The sequence below is a fragment of the Strix aluco genome, chromosome 12 (genome assembly GCF_031877795.1).
Source record: "Strix aluco isolate bStrAlu1 chromosome 12, bStrAlu1.hap1, whole genome shotgun sequence".
NCBI classification, from domain to species: domain Eukaryota; kingdom Metazoa; phylum Chordata; class Aves; order Strigiformes; family Strigidae; genus Strix; species Strix aluco.
In genome coordinates, this window is record NC_133942.1 from 3,947,137 (window position 1) to 3,971,026 (window position 23,890).

Here is a 23,890-nt window from a genome sequence, read left to right on the forward strand (position 1 = left end):
TTCAGTGGCTGGAGCTGAGCTGAGCCCGGTGGCACACCAGGCCCCCAGCGGAGTGGGGCTGGCCCCTGGCAGGCTGTGGGGCAGCTGCCCCTTGCTGGGGGGGTTCTGACCCCCGCTGTCAGGGCAGAGCTGGCGGCAGAGCGGAGGGGCCGCATCCAGGCGCACAGGGCCTGTGAGCAAGAAGGGTGCTGGGTGGCAGGACCTGCTGCCCCGCTGGGCCACCCCACCACAGCCTCAGTGGCCACCAACCAGTGAGCCATCAGGAGCAGCACGTCTGCTTAAGTCCTCTCAGATGGCCCAGAAATGGGGGGGGGGGGGGGATATGACCCTCTTCCCCCACCAAAAATCACTGGCCACAGCTTTTGGGGACAGAGGACCAGAATTCGGGGGAGCAGGAAGAAAAAGCCACCCTCACAGGTTTGTGATTGTCTCTTAAAAAGATTTATTCTCTCTCCTTGCCCAAATGTACAAAGGCAAGAAGAGTACAGTTTGTATATATATATATTTATATATATATATATAAAAAAACAAGGAACTTGGTAATAATGTACACTTTACAGAAGGGCAGAATCAGGAAGACTGAAATGAAACCCAACACAGCAACGTCAATGGAAACAAGAGCTATAAACACCAACGGTTTGAGGCCCTGGCCGGCCGCCCGCGGGGCCCGGTGGGCAGGGGCTGGGGAGGGGGACCCCAGGGGCAGGCACCCCCCGGGCAGGGGAGCAGCACCACTGCGGGGGGCCGGGGCGCCAGCCCCACAGGCAAGACCTGACCAGGAAAACCCAGAAAACATCAAACCTCAACTCTATTCTGCATAAACCGTTGTTTCATTTAACACCTAAAGGGAGACTCAACTGGGACCCAAGGTGGGGGGCAGCCCTCCCTGACCCCCTTCAACTGCCAGCAAGGCCTGTGGCACCCCCCCCCAGCACCCCCCGCCCAGCCCTGACACCCTCCTCTGCACCTCTGGAGCTGCCGGTGGGCCCCGGCCATGCCGTGAGATGGGCTCTGTTGGACCGGCCGAGGCTGGAGGTAGGAGCAGCCAGCAGGACACTCCGCCGTGGGTGGGAAGTGGGGCTCCCCCCTGTCACCCTGACCCCTCTGTCCCCAGCCTGGCAGCTGCACGGGGCTCCCTAACGGGCGCGGGGTGGGCTGAGCCACTGCTCGGCCTCGTCCCCCCCGTGTCCCCGAGGAGCATCGGGCCACACGGCCCCGTCTCCTTGCAAAGACAACGAAGAGTGGAAGAAAAATGAGTCGAACAACGAGAGCAGGCTGGGGCCACCGCGCTGCTGGCACCCCAGCTGGGGCCAAGACCAGCGAACGCCTCCTCTCCAACTGGGTAAAGTGGGATGGGGGGGCGGGGAGGGTGGGGTGGGGGGGCAGGAATGGGGAAAGAAAACAAAACCCAAAACAACAGCTTTCAAACAATTGCTTTTTACAGTATGTACAGAGCCCGGCAGGCAGAGCATCCCGGTACAGCGGCCCCTCGGGGCCGGGGGCAACACGGACACACACACCCCCCACACCCCCCCCCAAGACCGACGGCCCTCCCGTACTCCCCGGCCGGGCGGAGGGGAGAGGGCCGGGGCAGCCCGGATGCTGCGGGGCCGAGGTAGAGCATCGGCCTGGGGAGAGCTGCTCTGGGGCTGGGGGAGCAGAGGACCAGAAAGCCCCTGTCCTCGGGCACTGGGGAGCAGCCGGGAGCGAGGACCAGCTTCCTCTGGGGCCTGGTGCCCCGAGCCCCGGCCTGAGGCTGAGGGGGGGACCAGCACAGCCCCAAGCACCTCTGGCAGAGCCCAAGTGCGCTTGTTCCTCGCTGGGCTCTGCCCACGGCCTGCGGAAGCCGCTTTAAAAGCAGAATGTGGATGCGAAGGGGAGCCGCAGCCCTCACCGCGCCCCCTCCGAGCGGGATGCACTACCCCGAGGTTTGGGGAGCACCTGCCGGGGTGGGGGAGCAGAGGAAAGGCCGGGGGTTTGCAGAGTCACAGCTCAAAAACCAACTCAAAAGCCACGGGCATTGAGCCCCAGGCAGGTCTGGCCCACGCAAGGCACCGGGGAGGAACCCTGGCAGCCGGCTGGGTGATGGGCACAGCCCCCAGTGCTGCGTCCGGCTGCCCCCAGCCCCCCGCGGGGCAGAGGCCGCTTTGCCAGGGCCAAGAGCGGCCCCTACCCCCTCCTAACCCACCGCTCCGGCCATCGGCCACGTGTCAGCAGCTCCTGCCCACACAGGCCCACAGCGGCGGGTGCCGTGGGGCGCAGGATCGGCCGTGGGGCTCAGAGAGGGTGTGCCCCCACATGCAGCCCATCCCCGTGCCCCACAGCCCCACTGGCCAGGCTGACACCCACCCCCCAGGCTGGCGCCAGCCCCCCAGCACCCGCCTTGGCGCCGCGTGAGCCAGCCCTTCCTTTCCTGAGACTGCGGCTCCACGGCAGGCTCGGCCCTGCGCTTCGAGCCCCGGTGAGGAGCGGGCAGGAGGCAGCGTCCCTGCCTGCCCCCAGTCCCGTGGCGCTCAGCCCCATCGTGAAGCAGCAGCTCGCAGAGACATGGCGGGATCCCAAATCCATCAAGAAACCTCAGTGCTTCCGTTTCCTCTTCATATGCACCAGGCAGGCGAGTCACCTCCATCCCGAGCGCCGGTGCCCAGTAGAATAAATATTTCCGCAGGTACCAGCTCGCCCACTCACCAAAGGGGAGGGTGTAGAGGGGGGAGTCAGCGTGTGTCCGATGGGGTGGGGAGAAGACAGAGTCTGCCTCGGATCACGGCAGGAACGTCAAGCAGAACAATTAACACCATTCAACTGATGTCTAAAAGGAGTCTCCAGCACTTCCCCATGTGAGCCAGTCACATGTCTCGTACAGCCCAGGCGTCCCGGCGCGTCACGTCCTGCCACAACCCAAGGTCAAGTCAGCTCCCGCCAACGGCAGCCCCGTGAGCCAACCCCAAACCCTCTGCCCTCGCGGCACCCATCCCAGCCAGCCCAGTTGCCCCCGGGTGACGAGGAGAGCCTTACCGTTCTCACCTCCGGGGAGGTGGGTATAGGGAGGGAGCGGAGCCTTGCTGGCTGGCAACGATGGCTGTGGAGGAGAGACCTGCGGAGGAGAAGCAGCGTCAGGAGCTGGAAAGCGCCTGATTCAGTCCAAGCAAAGGGCTCACGCTGCCCAAAGGTGGCTACAGCCCCTTCTGGGCTCCCCGAGCCCTGCCCGGGCCCCGGCTGGGCTCTCACCTGTTGCATAGGGCAGGTTGTACTGCGCCGGCAGCAGCGAGTACCCGAGGTGGTGGTGGTGGTGGTGCGTCGAGAGCAGGCGCTGAGACGGCGAGGTGCGGGGCCGCTCCGCACTCCTCTCCCCCCCGCCGGCTCCCCCAACGCTGCTGCAGCTCCCGCCGCCTCCCACCACCCCGCAGCCGCTGCGGTCCCGCTCCTGAGACGTCTTCTCGCTTATCTGGGGAGGAGAAAGCAGATGCATGCTGAGGGATGCTACCAGCTACCCGGGGGGTGCAGGGCAGCATCAGACCTGTGCCAGACGCTCGAGGCTGCCCCATCAGGATGATATCCCCCCCCCCGCCTTTGTCCAAAGGCTCCCCACGACGCTGCTGGGAGATGACGGGCTGGCTGGTGACCAGCCCAAAAGCGGTGGGGAGGATGCAGGTCCTGTTTGAGGGCAGCTCTTTCCTCACTGTGCCAAAGCTCCACCTCCCAGCTCGGCCCAGGAGGAGCTCATGACCCTACACGCTGCTGTGGGATGTGGACAGTCCCTGCAGCCCACCCACCAGCTCCAGGGCTGACGACAAGCGTCCCCCGGTCGCTGCAGGGCCTGGAGGAGTCCCAGTGCTTCTCTGGGCCAGCCCTGCCCACGGGTTCGGCTTGTCCATCCCAAAGGGGTTGTGTTGTAGGATTACTCCACGGCCCCGGGTCTCCTACAGCAGCAGGAATGGCAAAAACCCACGGCAGGCAGAGTTGCTCCAGGCTGGTTATAGGATCCAGGGACCGTCCCAAAGCTCATGCACAGAGCTGGGCAAAGCCAGCGCCTGCCTGACCCTCACCGTGGGTGATTTGCTCTTGTAGTGGCTGGCGTGCTGCTGCAGGATGTCCAGGGCCTTGGACTCTGAGCTGGATTTACAACTCACGCTGGGGCTGGCTCGGGACTTGTCGCTGTCGTCGCTCCCGGACGCCTTGCTCCCATACGGGGAGAAGGAATAGCTGGAGGGTAGGTATGATCCTGGGGGACAGAAAAAGCAGTCAGGGCAAGAGGAGTCTTCAGGCGGCACAGTGGGAGCCCGCAGGGCCGCCACATGCGAGAGGATGTCCCCCAGCCGTCCCCGGCTCCGGGAGCAGGGACAGCCAGGGAAGGGACGTCCCCGAGAAGACCCCAGCTCCCTACCTGGGTAATTCTGCATCATGACGGTGGGCATGGCCCGGTAGCTGGGGTGGTTGGGGTCGTACGACTGGCTGTAGGAGTAGCCGTGCATGTAGGGGATGTAGGACTGATGCTGCGTGAGGGGTGAAGACACGGGGACGTGGACGCTGGGTCTGGGGTCCTTCCCCACCATGCGAGCCTCCTCAGTGGGGGTCAGTTTGCACTCGGAGCTGGTGCTCTCCTTCCCGTCGTCCTTGGATGTGGCTTCTTTGCTTCGATTTCTTTCTTCCTTCAACTTTCGGTCCCTCTCCTCTTTCCACCGCTCATCCTCTGTCTTGATGTCCGAGTACTTCGCCGGGTACACGTAGGTCCACATCCGGGGCTCAGCTTCCTGCAAGAACCAGCCAACTGTCAGAGCAGCTGCCTCCCCCCAGCCCCGCCTGTCCCAAACCCAGGCTGGATTTGGAGGAGACCAGCGAACCCCCACTCCCCTTCCCTGGGCTTTCCTTGGCCCGTCAGTGCCCTCCCAGCCCCATCCTTTTGCTGGCCCCAAGGGAACCTCACGGAGTCCCATCACAAGCAGAGGACAATGCATGTTCCCTGAGGTGATGGCCCCAGCAAACGCCTCCAGCAAAGCCACGGTGAGGGGCTTCCTCTAGGAGAAAGTCCTCTGCCGGGCTGGCGGGCAGGGCCGAGCCGTCATTACCTGTCTGTACCAGAGCACAGGGTCCACCTCCGCTTGCCGGCCACACTCGGAGCCAGCCTTTGTCTCAGTGGTCTCCTTCCCGAGGTGGCTGGCCTCGCTCAGCTTCACCTTGAGCCCCTCGGCGACCTGGCTGCCAGACAGCTTGGATGAGTCCTCCAGCTTGGGGATGATGACGGATTTGGCCATGTCGGGACCTCCCTGCTCCTTGGCCTTGCTCAGCCCCGACTTGACAAGGTCCGTGAGGCTCGGGGCTTTGGTTAGCGTTGGGGGCATGGGTGGCTTTTGCTTCCACTCCTCTTTGAGTGCCGCCTCCCTCTCCTTCAAGCCCAGCTCTGCCTTCTTCTCCAGCCCTCGCTGCTGCTGCTGCTCCAGGCTCTGCCGCTGCTTCTGCTGCTCCTCGTACTGCTGGCGGTAGGCAGGGTTGGTGCTCAGCAGGTGAGCGTGGTAGCCCTGCTCATTGTAGCCGTAGGGGGGCACATAGGCGTACTGGTTGTAGTAGAGGGACTGCATGTACATGTTGGGACGCTGCTGGATGACCGAGGGCTGCTGGCTGGAGCCACCGAGCTCTGCCTTCTTCTCTTCGCAGCCTTCACTCTTCACCTTCACCTCTGGGTTCTCCTGCTCCTCATCCTTCTTCAGCTTCAAGGCCTGTGTCTCAGCCGTGGCCTGGCTGCCGGGGTTCAAGGGCCCCGGGCTTGCCTGGGGGTAGCCAGGGGAATAGTAGGTTTCAAAGCCTTGGTAGTAGGGAGACTCTTTGCTCTGTGGTTGCGGGGGGAAAAGAGCTTTTTTGGCGCCTTCCTTGACCAGCTGCTCCGGATCCTTCGCCTTCACGCTCTCCAGCTTGCCCTCCCCATCCTCCCCGGCGTCGGAGATGTCCGAGTAGGCCGGGCTGTTGGTCTTCACCGAGCTCGCCTCTGCCCCATTCTGGGTGACGACGTGCAGCGGGGTCATGGGTTGGGCTGCGTTGGTGTTCTCCAGCCTGCTGGCACCACCGATGGAGGGGCTTGGGGCGTTGTCAGTGAAGCTGTAGATCTTATCCGCCTCGGCCTTGATGCTGGCGAGCCGGCTCTGGTGGGGGTCAGATGAGCCGTTCAGCAGCCCCTCACCTTTCATCCCCAGGTCACTGGATTCCCCCCGGAAAGGGCTCTTGCCTTCCTCCGCTCTGCAGGCTTTGCCAGGAGTCAAAGGGTTTTCTACCTCCTTGGGCTCCTTCTTCTTCTTGTCCTTTTTCTTCTTCTCCTTGGAAGGGGTGAGGGCAGGGTTGACTGCGAAGGGCTCTCCCATCACCGTAGGCTTAGGCTGGATGGGTTTGAGCTGAGGGCTGTTGGACATGGTCTGGACCACGGTGGTGGCGAGGCCCGTGGAGGAACCGGGGCTGGCTGTGGTGAGGGTGGCTGTCTGGAAGGTGTAGATCGGCTGGGGGGGGATGGCTGGCGCAATGGGTCTGGCAGACTTCAAGCTTTTGGAAGGGATCTTCTCCGGCTTAGCACCAGATGCCTTCTTTAACTTGTCCTTATCAACACATCGCTTCTCCAGAGAGTCAAAGCCATCGTTACTCGTCTCATCGGCCACCGAGGGACCATCCTCAGAGCCATCATTGGACAGAGCACCCGGGTCAGTGTCTCCTTCCCCACCCAGCTTCTTCTTGCAGGGGACCTTGGCGCTGAACTTGCTGGACGGGGAGGGACTGTGGGGCTCCATCAAGCGCACCTTGGGGGTGGCCGAGCGAGCCGGCGAGAGCGAGCCCTTCTGAGAGACGGCGGCACCGTTGCAGTTCCCGATGTCTGCGTGCAGGGAGGGCTCCTCACCATACTCGCTGTCCACATCTGCCTCCAGCTTGCTGTCGTCATCTGTGTGCGCGTGGGCCTGGTGGTACTTCAGCCCGTTGATGTGCTTGTACTTCTTGTTACAGTTGGGGTGGGGACAGTCGATGAGAATGGGAGAAGGGCAGTTTCGGTCGAGAACAGCCGGCTCCACCTTGACGGCGGCGGGCGGCACGGCTGCCGAGCCCATCGAGTTCGTGCGGATGCGTTTGCTGCCCTTGGAGTCCTCCGAGCTGGAGTTCAGCTCCATGTCGGAGAGAGGTTTGCTCTTCCGCTTGGTGACGGAGGAGGGACTGGCCTTCACGTCCTCTGCCGTGCCGCCGGGCGGCGTGCGGTGGTCCGAGGAGTTCTGGCTTCCCCGGCGCCCTTTGCTGTTGGCTCCTGCCCGGGTCTTGCTGCTGTTGCTGGTCCCTTTGCTGTCCGAGGCGGCAGCGGTCTCATTGACGGGCGTGTTGCTGTTGGGCCGCATGCGTTTGCCCCTGCCCCGGCCGTTGCGCATCTCCAGGTCACTGGTGGGAGAGTCGCAGAACCTGCCAGGAGGAGGACAAGGAAGTTTTAATGGAGAGGTGGCCGTGCCGGACTATGCCACCCCCCCTGCACGGTGGGGACCCCCTGCTTCCCCTCGCTATCAATCCTGCAGGCTCATCCCTCCAACTGACCAGTAAAGAGGGAGCAGAGAGCTCCGTTAGCAAACGCTCAACCGTCTCCAGGACAAGGGAGCCTGTGACCACGGGGGCAACGAGCCGCAGGAGCAGCTCGGTTGGGCAAGGAGGAGATGCCAACCTGCGCCGGGCAGCCCTGTGGGTGCAGGGCAAAGCGTGCTGGGTGCCACGGGGGCTGTACGTGGCTGGGTTTGCCCTCTGCACTGGGCAAAGGGGCTGAGACAGCGGTGCTGGCCCCCCCCACCCGCTTACCGGGGAGGCGCCCAGTCGTGCTGCGTGCAGTCGAGCAGCGTCCCCACGTACGTCTTGTTCCTCCAGGTGACGTTGACCACCAGCATACCTGTAGGGTGAGGGGAGAGGGTCAGACAGTGCCAGGCGTGACCCCACAGTGCCTCGCCCTGCCCTGGGCATCAGGGCAAAGGGGGATCTGCCCCTCCAGATAGGCAGGAGGAAGAGCTCAGCTCTAGGGCTGGAGGAAGCGGTCTCAGGCTCTTGGGAGAGGTGAGACCCCAGCCTCTGGGCGGGAGTGGCACCAAGATGGGAGCTGGAGACCCCCAGCTCATCCCCTCTCTTGGCATGGCTCTGGCTGGTGTCCACCCAACCTCTCCTCCTTGAGCTGCTCAGGACTCTTCCCGATTTTCATAGGGATGCTAAAACCAGCAACCCCCGAAGGGCTGCAGGATTTGGGGAGGTCTGAAGATCCACACTGGTTCCACACGTGCTGGGGTAGGATAGGAAAGGTGATCTCTGGGCAGCGAGGGCTGGGAAACCCCAATGAAAACGCAGACAGCCCTCAGCAAGGCTGTGGACCCCAACAGGGAGCTGCAGACCCCCCAGCAGGGCTCTGACCCCCCATGCACGGCCATGAATCCCGTTGGCCTTCCCGAAAAGACTGTTACTGCCACTAGATGGCAAGCTGAGCCCAGCATCCCCGCGCAGGCGACCACCCCTGGCAGAAAAACCCAACCTTGGGGGAACAACCCTCATCCCCCTGCTTTGCTTCACTGCCGCCCCTCCCCTGCCCGCTCCGGGACACCCCTCAGCCCTGTATCTCTGCCTGGAGAACCACCCACGGGGCCACATCTCCTCCCATCACGGAGCAAAGACTCTGAGCGTTCGGAAAGCCTGGGGGTTTCAGCTTTTTCACACCCATTCAAGAAGAGAAGCAGCCTGGCTCACACCCACGCCAAGGACCTTCAGCATCTCTTCTTAAAGGTGGAGGGATCTTTTGCAGCATCACTCAGCTTTGTGGATATTCCCTCCCCACCATGGACCACTCCGATTACTGCAGAACTAATGTGACCAGGAGCGGAGTCTGTTGTGCTGAGCACATTTATCTGAGCAAGGTAAAACTCAGGAGATAGGAAACTCGTTTGCAAGGGTTGATGAGCGTGGCGAGATATACAGCCACAGAGCCCGGGAGATGGATGGAGCTGAGGGAGCCCAGAGCAGCTGTGCCTGAAGCATGTTTATAAATCTCAGCCCGTATGCCCTGTTGTGCTGTGCCAGCAGCCAGCTGCAGGCCTCGAGGGGATAATATATGGAGCAGAGGTCCAACACATGGGTCTCCTTCAGAAAGAGAAATTAAATGCAGGTCTTCTCTTCCTCCTCCTCCTGGAAAATGTTGGGTGCTCCGGTGGGAGCAGGTCATGGGAAGACACAGTGCTGGCACACGGCTAAGAGCTACAGCTAGCTCATCCTGGTGAGCAGGAGAGGCTGGGTCCTGCCTCCAGAGGAAGGTGCTGGGGACCTGCCTTAACACGGACACGGCCAGGACACGATGCTGGAGACGACACGGGGTAGAAACAAGCAGTGAAACCAACTGCTGGGAACCCACAGCCCCACACAGGGAGAGATCGGTGGGAAAGAGGGGGATGCTGATCCCAGGCATCCCAAGGAGGGCACGCGGAGGGGGGTCTTCTACCTCCATTCCTCCGAATGCAGCTTTTTCAGGCAGGCAGGAGCCTGTCCCCACCTCCCTTAAAACACAGGGAAGCTGCCAGCCCACCCAAACCCACTATCCCCAGGACACCTCGGCAGAGCTGCTGCAGGATGCTCTCAGGAGCTGCAGAAGGACCAAGCAGCTGCTGGGGGACCAGCAGCCCTAACCCAGACCCCGTCCCTTGCAGCAGCTCCCTCTGCCCTCCCTGTCGCACAGCCAGCGCCGGTTCAATCCCTCTTTGAAGCTGGCAAAGACCGTGTGCGCCACTGGAAGTTAATTGCACGACAAGCCACCAGAGTCTCTTGTGCCTCCCGGGGCCAGTGTGTGATATTAGAAAGGACGTGCTGGCATTTTTTTTTTCTCCCCACCACCACGATCACAGGAGAGAGATGAAAGAGGAAGGGGAGAAGCAAGCCAGCACACAGCCGTCCCTCCCTTCCCTGTTGGAGCATCAACCCTCCAACACACACCAGCCTATATTTAACCCGCTGCAACCAATCATACCAAATCCCCTCCTAATCCTCCAACAATAACCCAGGACAATTTAAACCCCGGGGATAGATCCTAAGCAGCTTTTTTCACCCGCCGTGTCCCCCTCCCACGGCAGGATGACGAGCAGGCACGGGCAGGGCAAGGGCAGGCAGCGAGGAGGCAATGCCCTCACGTCCCCGAGGCAGGAGATGCTCACGCACAAAGAGCTGGCAGCGATGCTCTTGCAGGAGGAATCCCACTCGGGTAACTCCAGTCCCACCTGGTTTCATTTTTCACCTTTGAAGCTTTTAAGCAATCAATACCACCCGAATCTGGGTGCAAACCGCTCAGCATCCCAGCCACCAAGTGTTCACGCCACCGCAGAGTCGTACCCCAGCAGGAAAAATTAACGGTGGGTTGACAGTGCCAGATTGCCGTCTAGGAAGGCAACGTACAAGATAATCCTGTAAAAACGGATAAAGAGATGACGGGAGCAGGGGGATGCCAAAAGACACCACCTGGTTCTTGTAGGGGCCCTGCATGGGTGCTCTGTAGCAGCAGAGCTGAGGCTCAGTGGGTGCACCCAGCTGGTGGGGATGTGGGATGGACACGGACAACACTGCATGGAGTCCTCCATCCCAACACAGCCCTAAATTAGACCAGACGAAGCCTTTCTGATGGATAGTCCCTGATGGGGCACAGCAATTCCACGTCTGCTTGCAGACCAGGGCTGTAGGCACCAGAAGCCATCACACTGGGGAGAAACACGCCCCAGGTCCCTAAAGGCATGAAGCCCCCAAGTCCAACCAAGAACATCTCCAAACCCTACCGAGAAACCAGCGTGCCAGCCACCATGGTGAGCAGGGATGCTCTCAGACCCATGCATGACCACTTCACTGCAGGGCTCAACATCACCCAAACATGATGCTACTGAGCTGCCTCCAGCAAAGCCAGGCCCTCAAGCATTGTCGGGACTGCTAGAGTGCTTGGAGGAGCATCCCCAGCCTGGGGGGAGCAAGGAGATGTTGCCTTAGCGGCTGTCCTCTCCAACTGCAGAGCTCTGCTAGCTTTCCACTAACTTTGGGGTGCAGGGGACCTCTGCAAGGCAATGGGACAACAGCTGATGGCATTTCCCACCCCAGGAAGAGGTAGTTTGCCTGCAGGCCTGTAGATCACCTCAGATTCAAGGTTGGTGTAACCCCACATCCCATCCAGTTTGCACTGGTCCTGCTCCAGGGCACCATCACACCTCCAGCACCTGGAGGCCTTCAGGGTCCTTCTTCCATGAATTCCTCCTCCAGCCGCATCACCTTTAGGATGCCCCTTCTTCCATGAATTCCTCCTCCAGCTGCATGACATTTGGGGTGCTCTGGCTTTGGGATGCCCCTCTTTCCATTAATTCCTCCTCCAGCTGCATCACCTTCTGGGAGGTCCCAGCTTTCACATGCACCTTTGCTCATGAATTGCTCCTCCAGCTACATTGCTTTTGGGATGCTCCAGCTTTGCCATAAGCCCTGCTCTTGTGGAGGAAGCCTGGCCTTTAGAACACAACACCCAAAGCTGTTGCACGGCTGTTGTGCAACAGCTTTGGCTGCTGCTGCCAGGAGAGCGGAGGACACCACAGGGCAGGGGAGGGCCAGCACAAGGGCCACCTCACCCAGCAAGGAGAGAGCACTCAGCAATCACCATCACAGGAAAAACCAAAGCGACTTGGGGAAAATTAATTTAATTTATTGCCAATCAAATCAGAGTAGGATAATGAGAAATAAAAAGAAAGCTATAAACACCTTCCCCTCACACCACACCCACCCTGCTTCTTCCCAGGCTCAACTTCACTCCTGATTTCTCCATCTCTGTCCCTCAGCAGTGCAGGGGGATGGGAAAGGGGGGTTGTGGTGAGTTCATCACACATTGTCTCTGCTGCTTCTTCCCCCTCACACTCTTCCCCTGCTCCAGTGTGGAGTCCCACCCACAGGAGACCATCCTCCATTAACAGCTCCAACGTGGGTCCTTACCCCAGGCTGCAGGTCTTCATGAACTGCTCCCGCGTGGGTCCTCTCCATGGGGTGCACTCCTTCAGGCACAGGCTGCTCCAGCGTGGGTCCCCCATGGGGCCACAGGACCTGCCAGAAAACCTGCTCCAGTGCGGGCTCCTCTCTCCATGGGGTCACGGGTCCTGCCAGGAGCCTGCTCCAGCGTGGGGTCATCCACAGGGCACCTCCCCCTGCTCTGGTGTGGGGTCCTCCCTGGCCTGCAGGTGCAGATCTGCTCCCCCGTGGACCTCCCTGGGCTGCAGGGGCACAGCCTGCCTCACCACGGTCTTCACCACGGGCTGCAGGGGAACCTCTGCTCCCATGCCTGGAGCACATCCTCCCCCTGCTTCTTCACGGACCTTGGTGTCTGCAGAGTTGTTTCTCTCACGTATCCTCGCTCCTCTGTTCAGCTGCAGTCGCGCAGGTTTTTTCCCCTCTTTCTTAAACTTGTTATCACAGAGGCACTACCAGCGTTGCTGATGGGCTCAGCCTTGGCTAGTGGTGGGTTCATCTTGGAGCAGCTCTGTTGGACATGGGGGCAGCTTCTGCTGTCTTCTCACAGAGAAGCCTCCTCTACCAAAACCTTGCCATGCAAACCCAGCAGGGTCAGAGGGAGATCAGGTCATTCCGTTAAACCACGCAGGGATGGATGACTGTCCCCGGACAAGGGACAGGAGGGCTACGAGAGAGGCCTCAGATGCTGGAGCACGGAAAAAGCAGCAGGAAAACCTTCAGCTTGGGTCACAGCACGGGACAAGGAGCCAGCCAGGGTGTGTCTGTGGGTCTCAGCGACCAAAGTGTCTGTGGGAAGTCACACCACTTGTCGCTGGTCCCATGGGATGGGCATTTAGTTCAGCAGGACCTGCTGAACACACAAAAACCCGCTGCCACGCTCCTGCCCAAACCCCGCAGCAAGTGTCCACCTTTGGTAACAGTGATGATGTGACTGTGAGCAAGGTCCTGACATCATCCCGCAAGAGGACGGCCCATCCCACTGCAACCCACACTGGCCAGCACTTGCGTGGGACTGGGGGCCACAGCTCCCTCTCCATGGCCTGAAGACGTCTCCAGGATTTTAGGGACCTTGGTGCCTCTCAAGGCTTGGCAGGGCGGGCAGAGCACAGTTCCAGCACCAAGCCCCCGGAGCCACCTGCAAACAGCCCAGACCTCCATCCTCATGTTCCCTGGAGAAGGGAGGCAGAGGAATCAAAACCAATTTAGCTCCCAGGAAAGCGTGGCAGAGCAGCTTGCAGCTTGAGAGCCTCCTTGTAAACAAGTCCTTTAATCCAGCGCTCAGCAGCTAAAGCAGAGCCCCAGCTGGTATTACCTGGGGCAGCTACAGACATGCCTTAGGGAGATGGACGTGAGCAATAGTCCTGTTTGGAGCAGAATATTGCTTACCTACTGATAAAATACTCCGTACAAAGCTGACAGATGCTTTGAGAGCAGTAAGCAGTGCATTAGCTCTCCTCCAGGTCCCCGCACTAAGCCAGCAGACATTAGACATGAAGTGGTGGCACTGGGGGAGCACCAGGGAACGACGCACAATAAAACTTTGCTTCTCAACAGCAACACACAAGCAGCCATTGTGCTCGGGGGGTTTGCAGCCTCCCCATCCATTGGTGAAACAAATGGATGGGGAGGCTGCAAACACCAGCAGCCCAAAACACCTGCGACCCTTGTGGCACCAGAGACGAGATGCCCCGTCACCGAGTGGTGCCACATGATGCTCCCACCCAGAGCAAGCGGCCGGATTGCTGAAGATGAGAGCGGTCACAGCCACGTTGTCACAGCCTTAGAGGTTTCAGAGGAGCGCGCTGAGCCCGCACATCAGTTCAGCAACCTTGGAGGGGATTTACAACCCTTCATTACTTTGGGAAATGCCATTAAAGCAAACGAGAAATCCATATTCCCGCTCCTCACCCTTGCTGCATCAGCCTTAAAAACTCACCTCCTGTTTCTGGGTTCAAGTACACACAGCTAAGATGACTGGAGTGTAATTATAGGGATGGTGTAGCCCCGCTCTGAAGGCCCAAAGCCCACCCATAGGCAGTGCAATCTTGGCACATCCCCCTTTTAAAACATCCCCAGAGTCAAAAAGGCTGTGGGTAATGGCAAGGCAGTATGTTCAACATGCAAAACCATCAAATTTGGGGTCAGGCTTCCTCACAGTTACAGTAAAACCTTTCAGTCTTTGTCCTCACCTTCCAATCCTTCCCCATCCTCTCCCAATTTATTGCCTCTCTCCTGCTCCAAGCAAGGACACATCCACGCTGGCATCTGCAGACCCTGAGGACACTCACGCTCCATCACACCCCCAAGAGATGTTTACAAAAGTCCGATCCAAGCACCCAGAGTGTGCAAAGCTTGGCCATGGGCAACCTGCCGCCGCCATCCCAGCACAGAGCTGGAGGAAGGGATGCGGAGAAAGTTTGCTGCCATATTCTTGGTGCTGCCACACCACGATCCTCATTGCTTGGAGGTTTTGCACATCAGATGCCAGCTTGTTCTGGCTGTGACCAGCACTGGCGTGGTGCTGGGACCCAGTCTGCTGGCTGCAAGCAGAGGTGAGGAGGTGACGTCCTCCAAGCTAGGTGATACCAGCTCCACTGAGGCGGGGTCAAGGATACCCAGCAGATAACAAGGCAGCGAACAAGAGCAATGCTTTCCAGTGTAATTAGATCAGTTAATAGTTCCTGCAGATCAAAATCACACCTAACAGAATTATGGGAACTGCCAAGACAGCTGCTCCCCACCAAAGGCGTTTCAATAAAACACATCCCTGCACAAGATGGGCTCGGCAAAGGGATGGTGTCACCAACACGGCCACAGGAGAGCGTGTACGACCAGTGCCCACCACCAGCAAGACCAGACCTCAGCCCAACACCAGCCTGGAACAGCAGCGGAGCAGATGGACCAAAAGCCCGGAGCCAGATGTTTGGAGTCCACCAGGATGCCTTTGGCAGTGACCATGGTCTTGCAACAGGTTTTCTAGTGCGGGGAGAGGACAAAGCTGGTGTTCAAGGCAAGAGGGACATTGTGGGGCGCCTTGAAGTTTCGTGCTCCCATCTCAGATGGGTCAGCTCCAGCTTGTCCTTCCGAGGTCACTCCAGCATTGCTGGACTTTGGCGTTGGGAGCCTTTCTCCCTGATTTTGCAGCCCCACAGCCAACCCAAAAGCCATTTTCTACAAAAAAGGAGCTCTGGTCGAAGAACCACGTTGCCTTCCTCTACTCAACAGGCATCTCCAACAAGCCATGGGCTTCTTTAGGTTGAACAAGATGGTAAATAGCAACTGCCTGAGCCCAAATACACTTTTGCTGGCGTGTGCAGAGCAACACAGATGCCCTTGGCTCGGGGGCACAGGCCATTACCGTGCAGTTGGCAGAAGAGCAGCTTGCAAAAAGGTCCACATCGGAGCAATTACTATGGGAGTCTAAGGGGCACATCCGACACAAATCCAATTTTCAAGGAGGTACCACGATGTCGAGAAGAGATGCCTGTCTCCTGAGAGGCTCGGTCGGAACCACTCACAATGCTGGCTGGTGGCAGGGGGCTCGCAGACACCCTGAAGTGCCCACAGCATCCCACTCAGGGAACTGGGACATAAGTGGGAGCAACCATAATTCTGCACCTCCCCATGCCAACTGCTCCCAGAGATTCAGGGATGACACCCCTGGGAAGAAAGCAGCTGCTGCAGTTGAGCCAGCAAGCTCCTCTCCACCACTGGAGAGAAAGCTTGATGCAAGCCAAAAGCTGCTCCTACTGCCCTGGGGTCTCTCTGAGTGGTCCCGAGAGGCTGCAGCATCACAAGGAGCAGGGGAAGAGATGTATTCCTCTGGGTGAGGGTGCCGAGATCCCTCTGGAGATCCTGGGGATAGCCTCCAGGCACACAGTCTGAAAGCACCTCATTCCGCTTTGCGGACATGCCCTTGGTGGAGCTTTCTCCACCATATCCTTCGGGCAAGGGGATACATTTCACAAGCTCCAGCTTTGGACAGCCAGGTCCAGCATCTCCTCCAGCATTGCCCTTGACCCTCACCATTAACAACAGGAAGGCAGGAGAGAGATGCCAGGCAGGAAATAGGGATGGTTTCACCCTGACCTTCCACTCGAGGACGAGAGATGCCACTACAACAGCAGCCAGCGCACGCAGCAGACCAGAAGCAACCAAAGGTAACGGCAGGGCTTGTCTTCTGCTGGGCTGGCCGTAAAAGTCATTGCTCCCGACAGCGGCAACCAAGCAGCAGCCGGTGGAGAACGATCTTTGCACGAGTTCATCGAATTACTGCAGACTAAAAATAGCCAGGCTGTGGGAAATGGTAGGGTGCCTCCGAGGCAGGCTTCGAAACGGTGGCTGTGGAAGTGAGGGGTAATGCAGACGGACAGGCAGATGGGCTGCAGAGCTTCACGGTGGGGTGAGGAGCAGGAGAAAAGGGAGGGGAAACCAGAAACTCCTCCCACATCACTGCCTCAACCGGGAATTGGGCGGGGGGAGGATGTTTTTACGCTCTCTGCCTCTGGGATGCTCTGTTCATTCCTCCTCGTGCAGCCACGTGGGCTCCTCTGCCCACCATGAGCCTCTTCTCCTCATTTCCACACAAAAAAACAACCCTACAAGGTCCGAGCTCTCATCAGCTTTGTTGCTGCCCACGGGGGTCTCTAGCAGTCCTGGGATTTTCAGCAAACTCTGCAGCTCTGGGGTTTTTGGGCTGAGGGAAATCACACCAAAACGGCACACTGGTAGGGATAGGGAGGTGGTGGGGGTCTTAGCGTGCAGCCCAAGAAGTGAGGGGTGCTGATGTTCCTCTGCACTGCTGCATGTTCCAGCACTCAGCCTGGCCGTGCCTCAGTTTCCCTAGCTGAAGGTATTGCATCTTGTGAAGTGATCAGGCTCTCTGCAGACACCAAACAAGCAGTGCCAGTGTGCTAGCAGCTCAGCAGAAGACCTTCCATAGGTTTCCTCTGAGCAGATCCCCCCTGAAGATCCCCCAGCCCTGGGGTGTGCAGAGCAGGGCTCCTAACACTCCTGCTTTGTGTTTCCTTGTCCCCACCTGCAAGCCTAGCTTGAAGGAGAGGATACTCAGGCCCGATTTTACAATGTCTCCTGCCTTGGAGCAGCAGAAAAAAAAATGCTTTTCCTCTCTGTACCTGCATGTGCTGCTCTGTGTCCCCAGAAAAGATCTGTCTGCCTCAATCCAGGTAAGTTTTTCCATACAGAACAGACGGTGAAGCAGAGGGCAGAGGAGTATGGAGGTCCCCATCCCAGGCTAGTACATCCCAGTCTCCTCCAGCACAGTCCATGCACTCCTCTCTTCCCAAACAGCTCAGGTCACGACGCTTTTCCCAACGGCAACAATTTCAGTGCTCACCACCTCCACATCAGGGTCATCACAGCACTCAGTCCTGCAGCAACCACAGTTTCAAAACCAGTTTCCCAGTAGGGAGAGGAAAGGCAAACTTGGCCCATTCCCATCTTCCCAAAGCATGGGGCGAGAAGGGAACCCTCCTGGTAGCAGCTCATGGGAATGCAGGTTTCAGCCCAAGCTTCTATCGGAGACAACGACGACAGTCGCAGTGAGGAGTGGCCCAGGGATAAAGGCGAACAGCTTCATTCTCTGCACACGACGGCGATGGAAGAGCAGGAACGGATGGTCCAAAAGGAGCTCCTGGGTACCCAGCGAAGATGAACCATGAACTGGCCTCCACCACCGCTGCTCCTTCTCACCTTTGTGCTTCTGGGCTCTGTTTCTGTTTCCAGACCCCAGCTGAAGCCAGACACAAATATTAGGAGCTCACCCCAAGCCTCCCGAAGCAGAAACCTCCAGCATCCCAACAAGGCTGGAGGGAAGGCCAGGTTCCAGCACTCACCATGGTCCACTGAGCCACCTATTCATCCCTGCATTACTTGGCAGAGCCCCAACAGCAACGAAAACCCATCAAAGGACCTGGGAAAGCTAACCAAGCTGTGCACAGATGAGATGAGCTCCAGCGGAAAAAAAAGATTCGATTGGCTTGGCAAGAGAGACGAGAGCCTGATCTCCCGCCGAGTCGATTTTGAAAGCTCCGCTGGGGTTTTTTAATCCAGCAGGAGATTTCTGCCGCCTCCCAGGGTTTGAGCGTTTTTGTGACAGACCTGCGGGTTGCCAAGCAGAAACGAAGTCAACTCCATCAAGTTCCCATGCAGGCTGGCACGGCCTTTCCTCTGGCACCTCCAGAAAAAGTTAGCTCTTGCAGAAAGGCAGAGAAATGGCAGCTTAGATTTTCACCCACTGTCTGGGCAAGGGGATACCACAATGCACCAGGCTGATGCAAGTTTCGGCCCATTACTCCCTTTGCTGGACAGATTAAGGGCTGCTCCCACACAGCTCCTCTGTCCTGACCACCCAGATGGTGGGGGGAAAGCCCAGCAGGTGCCAACAAGCAACACAGCAGGGACATGGGAAGGAAGGAATTGCTCCAAAACGACATTGCAGGAGAGCAAAAAGCTCTCTGATGACACTTACCGTCCTCTGTTTCTTGCCAGACAATGCCCTCCAGGTTCACGCTGGTCCCAGGCTCGCAGGGGCCCAGGCACTCGGGCTCAGTGGCCAGGGCCACGTCGCAGGTGTTCACTCCCACCGAACGGGTGCGTACCATGATCTGCTCACAAGGCGACGAGATGTCGTTGTTGACGACGGGGACAAGGAGGTGCAATGGCAACACAGCAGGCGTAGAGACTGGAGACTCCATCTGTGGGGAAGGAGAAACATGCCGGTCACCGTCGGGAATAAGGAAGGAGAGCAAGTATCAACAGGCATCTACGTTCCTGGAGAACCTCAATCCCAGGGCTGACACCTTCTCAGTGCCTGTGCCAGCAGGCAGTTCGAGTCCCACACCCCATCGGAGGACAAGGATCTCGCAGGTCTCTCCCACCCTGGCGTGCCCATACCCACGTAACCCTGAAGAGCCAGCACTTTGTAGTCATATAGATCACACCCAAAAGTCTCTCCACAGGAGACATCTGCTCTCCTGCTTGAAAGAGTTTGTGCCAAGTTCCTTCCCCGACGGCTTCTGCAGGTGTAATCATCCCCAGTGAGGATGCCTTTTGGCTATTGCTCAGATGTTAACGAAGTCAATGACTTTGGACCTGATGGCTCATTAGAAGAAAAAAAAAAATTACAGGCTTCTGCTCAACAGGCAGGACAGGACAAACAAGCAGCGGTCTCCCTCCAGCACCCATAAAAACCAACATCCTCCTCCTCCCAAATCTACCCTGTGACCACCTGAAGACGCAGGCATTCAGATCAGGTCCCTCTTCCCTGTGCAAGTATCCACTTCAGAGCCTGATCTGGCTGATGGCTGAGCCAACTGCACCAGCCATCGTGCTCTCCTTGCGTGTGGAAACCACATCTCACAGCCAGAGCCAGGCTTGGAAAGCCAACAAGCCAACACGCCAAGTGAAACCGCGGCCAAGTCACCCTGCCGCTGACAAGCCAAGGTCCTTGGCCGCTCTGCCACGCTAGCAGATTACAGCAGTGTTAGAAGGATGGCTGACGGGCTGATTTTGCTGCTGGGAAGGGTAGGGTGGAGACCTTCCTGTCCTTCAGGGTTCATCAGCCAAGCCAGCTGCAGTCATCCCCTCGCCTTGGCTCACAAGGAGTTGCAGTAGTTTTGGGGCCAGCTGCTCATCCTCTGTTCAGACCTCCTCTCTTTAAGGTTTATAATCTTGATAAGATACTGAGCAACCTCAAAAGAGAAGCAGACTGAGGAAACTAATGAAATCATCAGTGAGCGCTGAGCTGGGTTTCGGTTTCAAGCAGGAGAAGATCCCTCTAGAGCATTCAGCACTACACTGAGAGAAGTCCTTCTGAGCCTCTGCTGAGGAGAGATGATCATAACCCTGGAGAGGCCAAGTTTGCTGGTCACCAAGAGTGGACATAAGACACCAGCCTGCGACCACTTCCAACCTCACTGCTCACTCTCCTTGGCCAATACTGCTGACAGCCACCAAATGGTCAGACTCCCACCCTGAACTACCATCCTGGTCCTGACCAGCTGCCAAAATTATCTGCTCCCTCTCTTGCCCACGTGCAAAATAAGTGACTCCAGCAGAAGCTTGCATGTCCAACCTCACCTGCCCCATGCAATACGGTGCCCACAACCACAGCAAGTGGCTGAAGCATCCCATCTCCCCATCAACTCGTGACTCCACAAAGCCTCTCCACATCCTCAGTGACACAAACACCATCCGCAAGTGGAGAAGGTCCAAGAGGCAAATCTCTAGGCAGAAGAGCAAAGAGAAGGACATCATATTCACCCTGCAGCTTCTGCCTGCTCCCACAGGGGTGGCTGCAAGCAGAGAACATGAACATGACCCCCTGTGGAAAAGAGATCTTCTGGCTCTGCCAGGGCAAGGGGAACTGCTCTTCCAGCAGGAGAACACAAAGCACGTGCTGCCTGTGTGCCTGCAGCCCTCTCCTTGTCCCCCTGCATTCGTCCTCTTTCTGGACAGCTCATCAGAGCACATCCACCCCACTGAGCACTAAAGATGGCTTGGAGGTCTCGAGCAGCAGTGGCTGAAGCACAAGGTCGCCTTTGCTGGCAGCACAAGTGCTCCACAGCTCTTTTCCCCAGGCACCGCCTCCAACCTCCCACCAGCAGGATCAGCATTCCCCCAGTGCCCATCCCCAGCTCTCCACTGCCACCCGCCTCCAAGGCTGCCCCACGGCCACATCCCATGGGATTTGAGAACGATGGGTTTGGCATTAAAAAACCCTGCAAGCCTGTCAGAGAGGAGGGCTGTACTCCTGCAGACAAATCACCCCCCCAAAACACAGCAACATCATCCTGCGCATCTCAGCGGATCCAGGGCAAGAAAGATGCTCAAAGGAAGCATGAGGCTCCTTTGAAGGGCTCAAGAAAACAAACCGCTCCTCAACGCCACGTTTTGCAAACCAAAAGCAAGTCTCCAGCAGTGAAACAGCCAGAGAGGAACGAGGCAGGGCTGCCTGACTTTGGTGAGCAGCAGCAAAAGCCCAGGCAGTGACGGGGAGCACTTGCCCCCATCGCCCCGGGAGCAGCGGCTGCGTGTGCATGCCGAAGAACCTGTGGGTTTTGAAACCGTTCAGCTTCCTTCCACTTTGCGACAGAAACCACAGTGCAGCACAAGAGCGTTTAATTACAGTTCCAGCTCCGCTAATTATCGCCCGGTCACATTCGTAATCTGCATTATGCCACGGTGCATAATAAGCAGCTCGCTGAGATCTCTCTAATAAGCGAGGCGGCTTGATGGGATTTCATATTTCACCCTGCACTGGAACAAGCAGAGCCTCGTTTAGCAACCGTGGGGAGACAAGGCGTCTCTCCTGCTCCCCTGCCCAAGGCTCAAGAGCAAAATAAAAAGGCCCAGGGTGGCTCTCCAAGGGTGAGGGCAAGAACAGAGCTGCCTCACCAGCACACATCCGAAAAAAGCTGAAAGCCACGCCGGGGAAGAGACAGATAGATCAATCCCTGAATTCATCCCCCCCTGCCTGGGTCTTATCTCCCGGTGCCACAGCTTTTCATCCTGCTTTATCGAGCAAGGTCAGGAGATTCACCCGCTGGTGGCTGCAGGACGGCTGGGGGGAGCCGAGGCAGCCCTGGGTACCGCAGGGCGGCTCTGCCGGCCACGCTCACCCACAGCAGGCACCCAGCTCCCTCCACCAGGCCAGAAGCCAGGGGAGATGCTGGCACTGGGGCCGCTGGGCAGCACTCACACCCTCAAGCAGCAGCTTTCGCATCTCCTCCAGCTAGCAAGGCTGAGCAAGCGGAGATCTCCAGCTCCCCAAAGCAAGCCCTGCACCCTCCTGGCTTCCAGCTCCAACCCACGTCACCCCCCCGAGCAAATCGCTTAACGCTTCTGGGCCCTAAATCCCCTTTGCAGAAAGAAAATTTGTTTCTCCTTCCTGGCCCGGTAGGCTCTAAGATTAAATGCTGGCAAGTGCAAACGCAGCTGCTACATGCTCGCTGCTGGAGGGAGCTTGTTATGTCTCCAGCAACCCCTCTGCAAGAGTTACATGGGGTGAAGCTTCCCTGTACCAGCGCTGGCCATCCACATCCGCCCGCCGCTGCCTCCCCTAATGAAAGCCCTTTGTGTTTCTCGCGGAGGCTTTCCCATCACGAGGAACGTGCTTTCACCACCGCCGAGGACAGAAGTGGAACGGAGCCAAGCCCAGGCGGCGGCGGCCAGCACAAGCGCTGCTCGATGGGGAAAAAGCAAATCCACCGAGAGTCCGGGGCGATGCCGACGGCGCCAGGCGATGCCGGTCCTGGGGAAAGGGCTCCGGGGGGGGTAATTAAAACCTACCCCCCGTCATAGCCCTCACTCGAAGGTGGGATGGGGTCCCACGTAAAGGGAAGCACGGCAGCGGGTGCCGACCTGGGGAGATGCACACAAAGCAGCTCCTGCCATCTTAGAGCTTGCCAGCGCGGCTTCGTTAACATCAGTCACCGTTAAAGGGACTTCACAGCAGCAATTAGCTAACAGGAGAAAGAGAAGAGGGCACAACAAACATAAAAACACTACTAATTTTGATGCCGGCCCCTAAAACACCCAGACCACCTACTCATATTTATAAGTATTTTGGTTTTCTGCCAATAACCAAAGTCAACCAGGTAAGAAAAGTGCATTTTTGAGCAATAAAAGCCATCAGGGATGCCAAAAACCCAGAGAAGAGCAACCAGCAGAGATATCTGTGGTGCATCTGCAAGGACAGAGAGGGTGAGAACAACCACGTGGTGTAGAGCGCCCACAGAGGTACACCCCGTTTGTCAGCAAGGAGCTTGCAGTGGCCAGTGTGAAATGGCTGATACATCTGAGACGGTGCTAGGCTTCCAGTGTATCCCCACCTCAACGAGCTACGCAGTGCAGTGGCCCATTTTTCTCATCTAGAAGGGTCCTTGAACTCCTGCAAACACAGATAAACAACAAAAGCCAAGGAGGGGCCTCATTACTGGTCACAAACTCTTAGCTGCCGTGTGCCAGGGGGCAAAACATGGACCAAAGCTGCTCCATCACAGAAGTATTTCTCAAGGCTGCAGCCAACACTTCCCAAGTCACTGCACGGCTCAGCCCAACGTTTGGGAGCTTTGATGTTGTCACTCCTGTCCTGCTCGGTCACCACATCTTCAACAGCTTTACTTTTTCAGAGTAGGACCTGGAAACATGAGCTTCCAATTCCTTGAACAGAGACAACCAGGGAGCACATCCATCCAGTTGATGACCATCTTTGGTGGGCATCTCCAAACCTCAGAACCACAGCACCTGCGGTGCCTCTCTCCCACCACTGGTGACCTCAGCAAGGATTTCAAAGAGGAACAGAAGTCTTCTCCAATCTGACCCCCAAAGCTGAGTATGCAGAGCCTGAAGACAAATCCCTTTGTTGGCACCAGTGCCCACCACGCCTGCGATTCAATCTTGAATCTACTTGCAAGCATTGCTCAAGAAGCCCCACCAGACTCTCCCAGAGCTCCCAGTCATGTCCCCCAGTGACAACATCCTGATACACTGGAGGCACACCACCCCAGTCAGCGTGGAGGAGGCTCCAGAAGACCCCCTCCCCAAGTAGCACAGGTGGCAATGAACCCTGACTGTTTGCTGACTGGATTTGCCTGGACCCCAGCAAGAAAGTAGCCAACAAGAGCTTCCAACGAACCCCCACATGCAGGGAAATAATGGTGGCACAAGCCTCAGGCCCAAGGATGGAACTGGGAATGTGGTTTGGGGCACCGATCGTGACACTGTTGCCTGTTGCTCTTCCCTCTTGCTAGCTGGAGGCTGAGGTTGCTGACATCAAGATGTGAAAAAAAAAATAATAAATGTTTTAGAAGAAAGTTTCCCTTCTCTGGAAAAACGCCAGCTTAAATAAACGATT

General features: G+C 58.0%; 1 protein-coding gene across 3 annotated transcripts in view; it reads right to left on the reverse strand.

Moving 5' to 3' along the window:
* Positions 1–418: 418 nt before the first annotated feature.
* The window catches only part of ZNF609 (zinc finger protein 609), a 73,898-nt gene continuing 50,426 nt past the window's right edge, over positions 419–23,890 (reverse strand). For all 3 annotated transcript variants that reach the window (XM_074837906.1, XM_074837907.1, XM_074837908.1), the window contains 8 exons: positions 18,503–18,728; positions 7,804–7,891; positions 5,067–7,419; positions 4,385–4,751; positions 4,047–4,222; positions 3,229–3,445; positions 3,016–3,094; positions 419–2,888 (listed from right to left, as the gene is read on the reverse strand). In XM_074837906.1, coding sequence (XP_074694007.1) covers positions 3,021–3,094; positions 3,229–3,445; positions 4,047–4,222; positions 4,385–4,751; positions 5,067–7,419; positions 7,804–7,891; positions 18,503–18,728 — 3,501 coding nt within the window. In that variant the 3' untranslated portion in view covers positions 419–2,888; positions 3,016–3,020. The remainder of the gene's footprint in view (positions 2,889–3,015; positions 3,095–3,228; positions 3,446–4,046; positions 4,223–4,384; positions 4,752–5,066; positions 7,420–7,803; positions 7,892–18,502; positions 18,729–23,890) is intronic.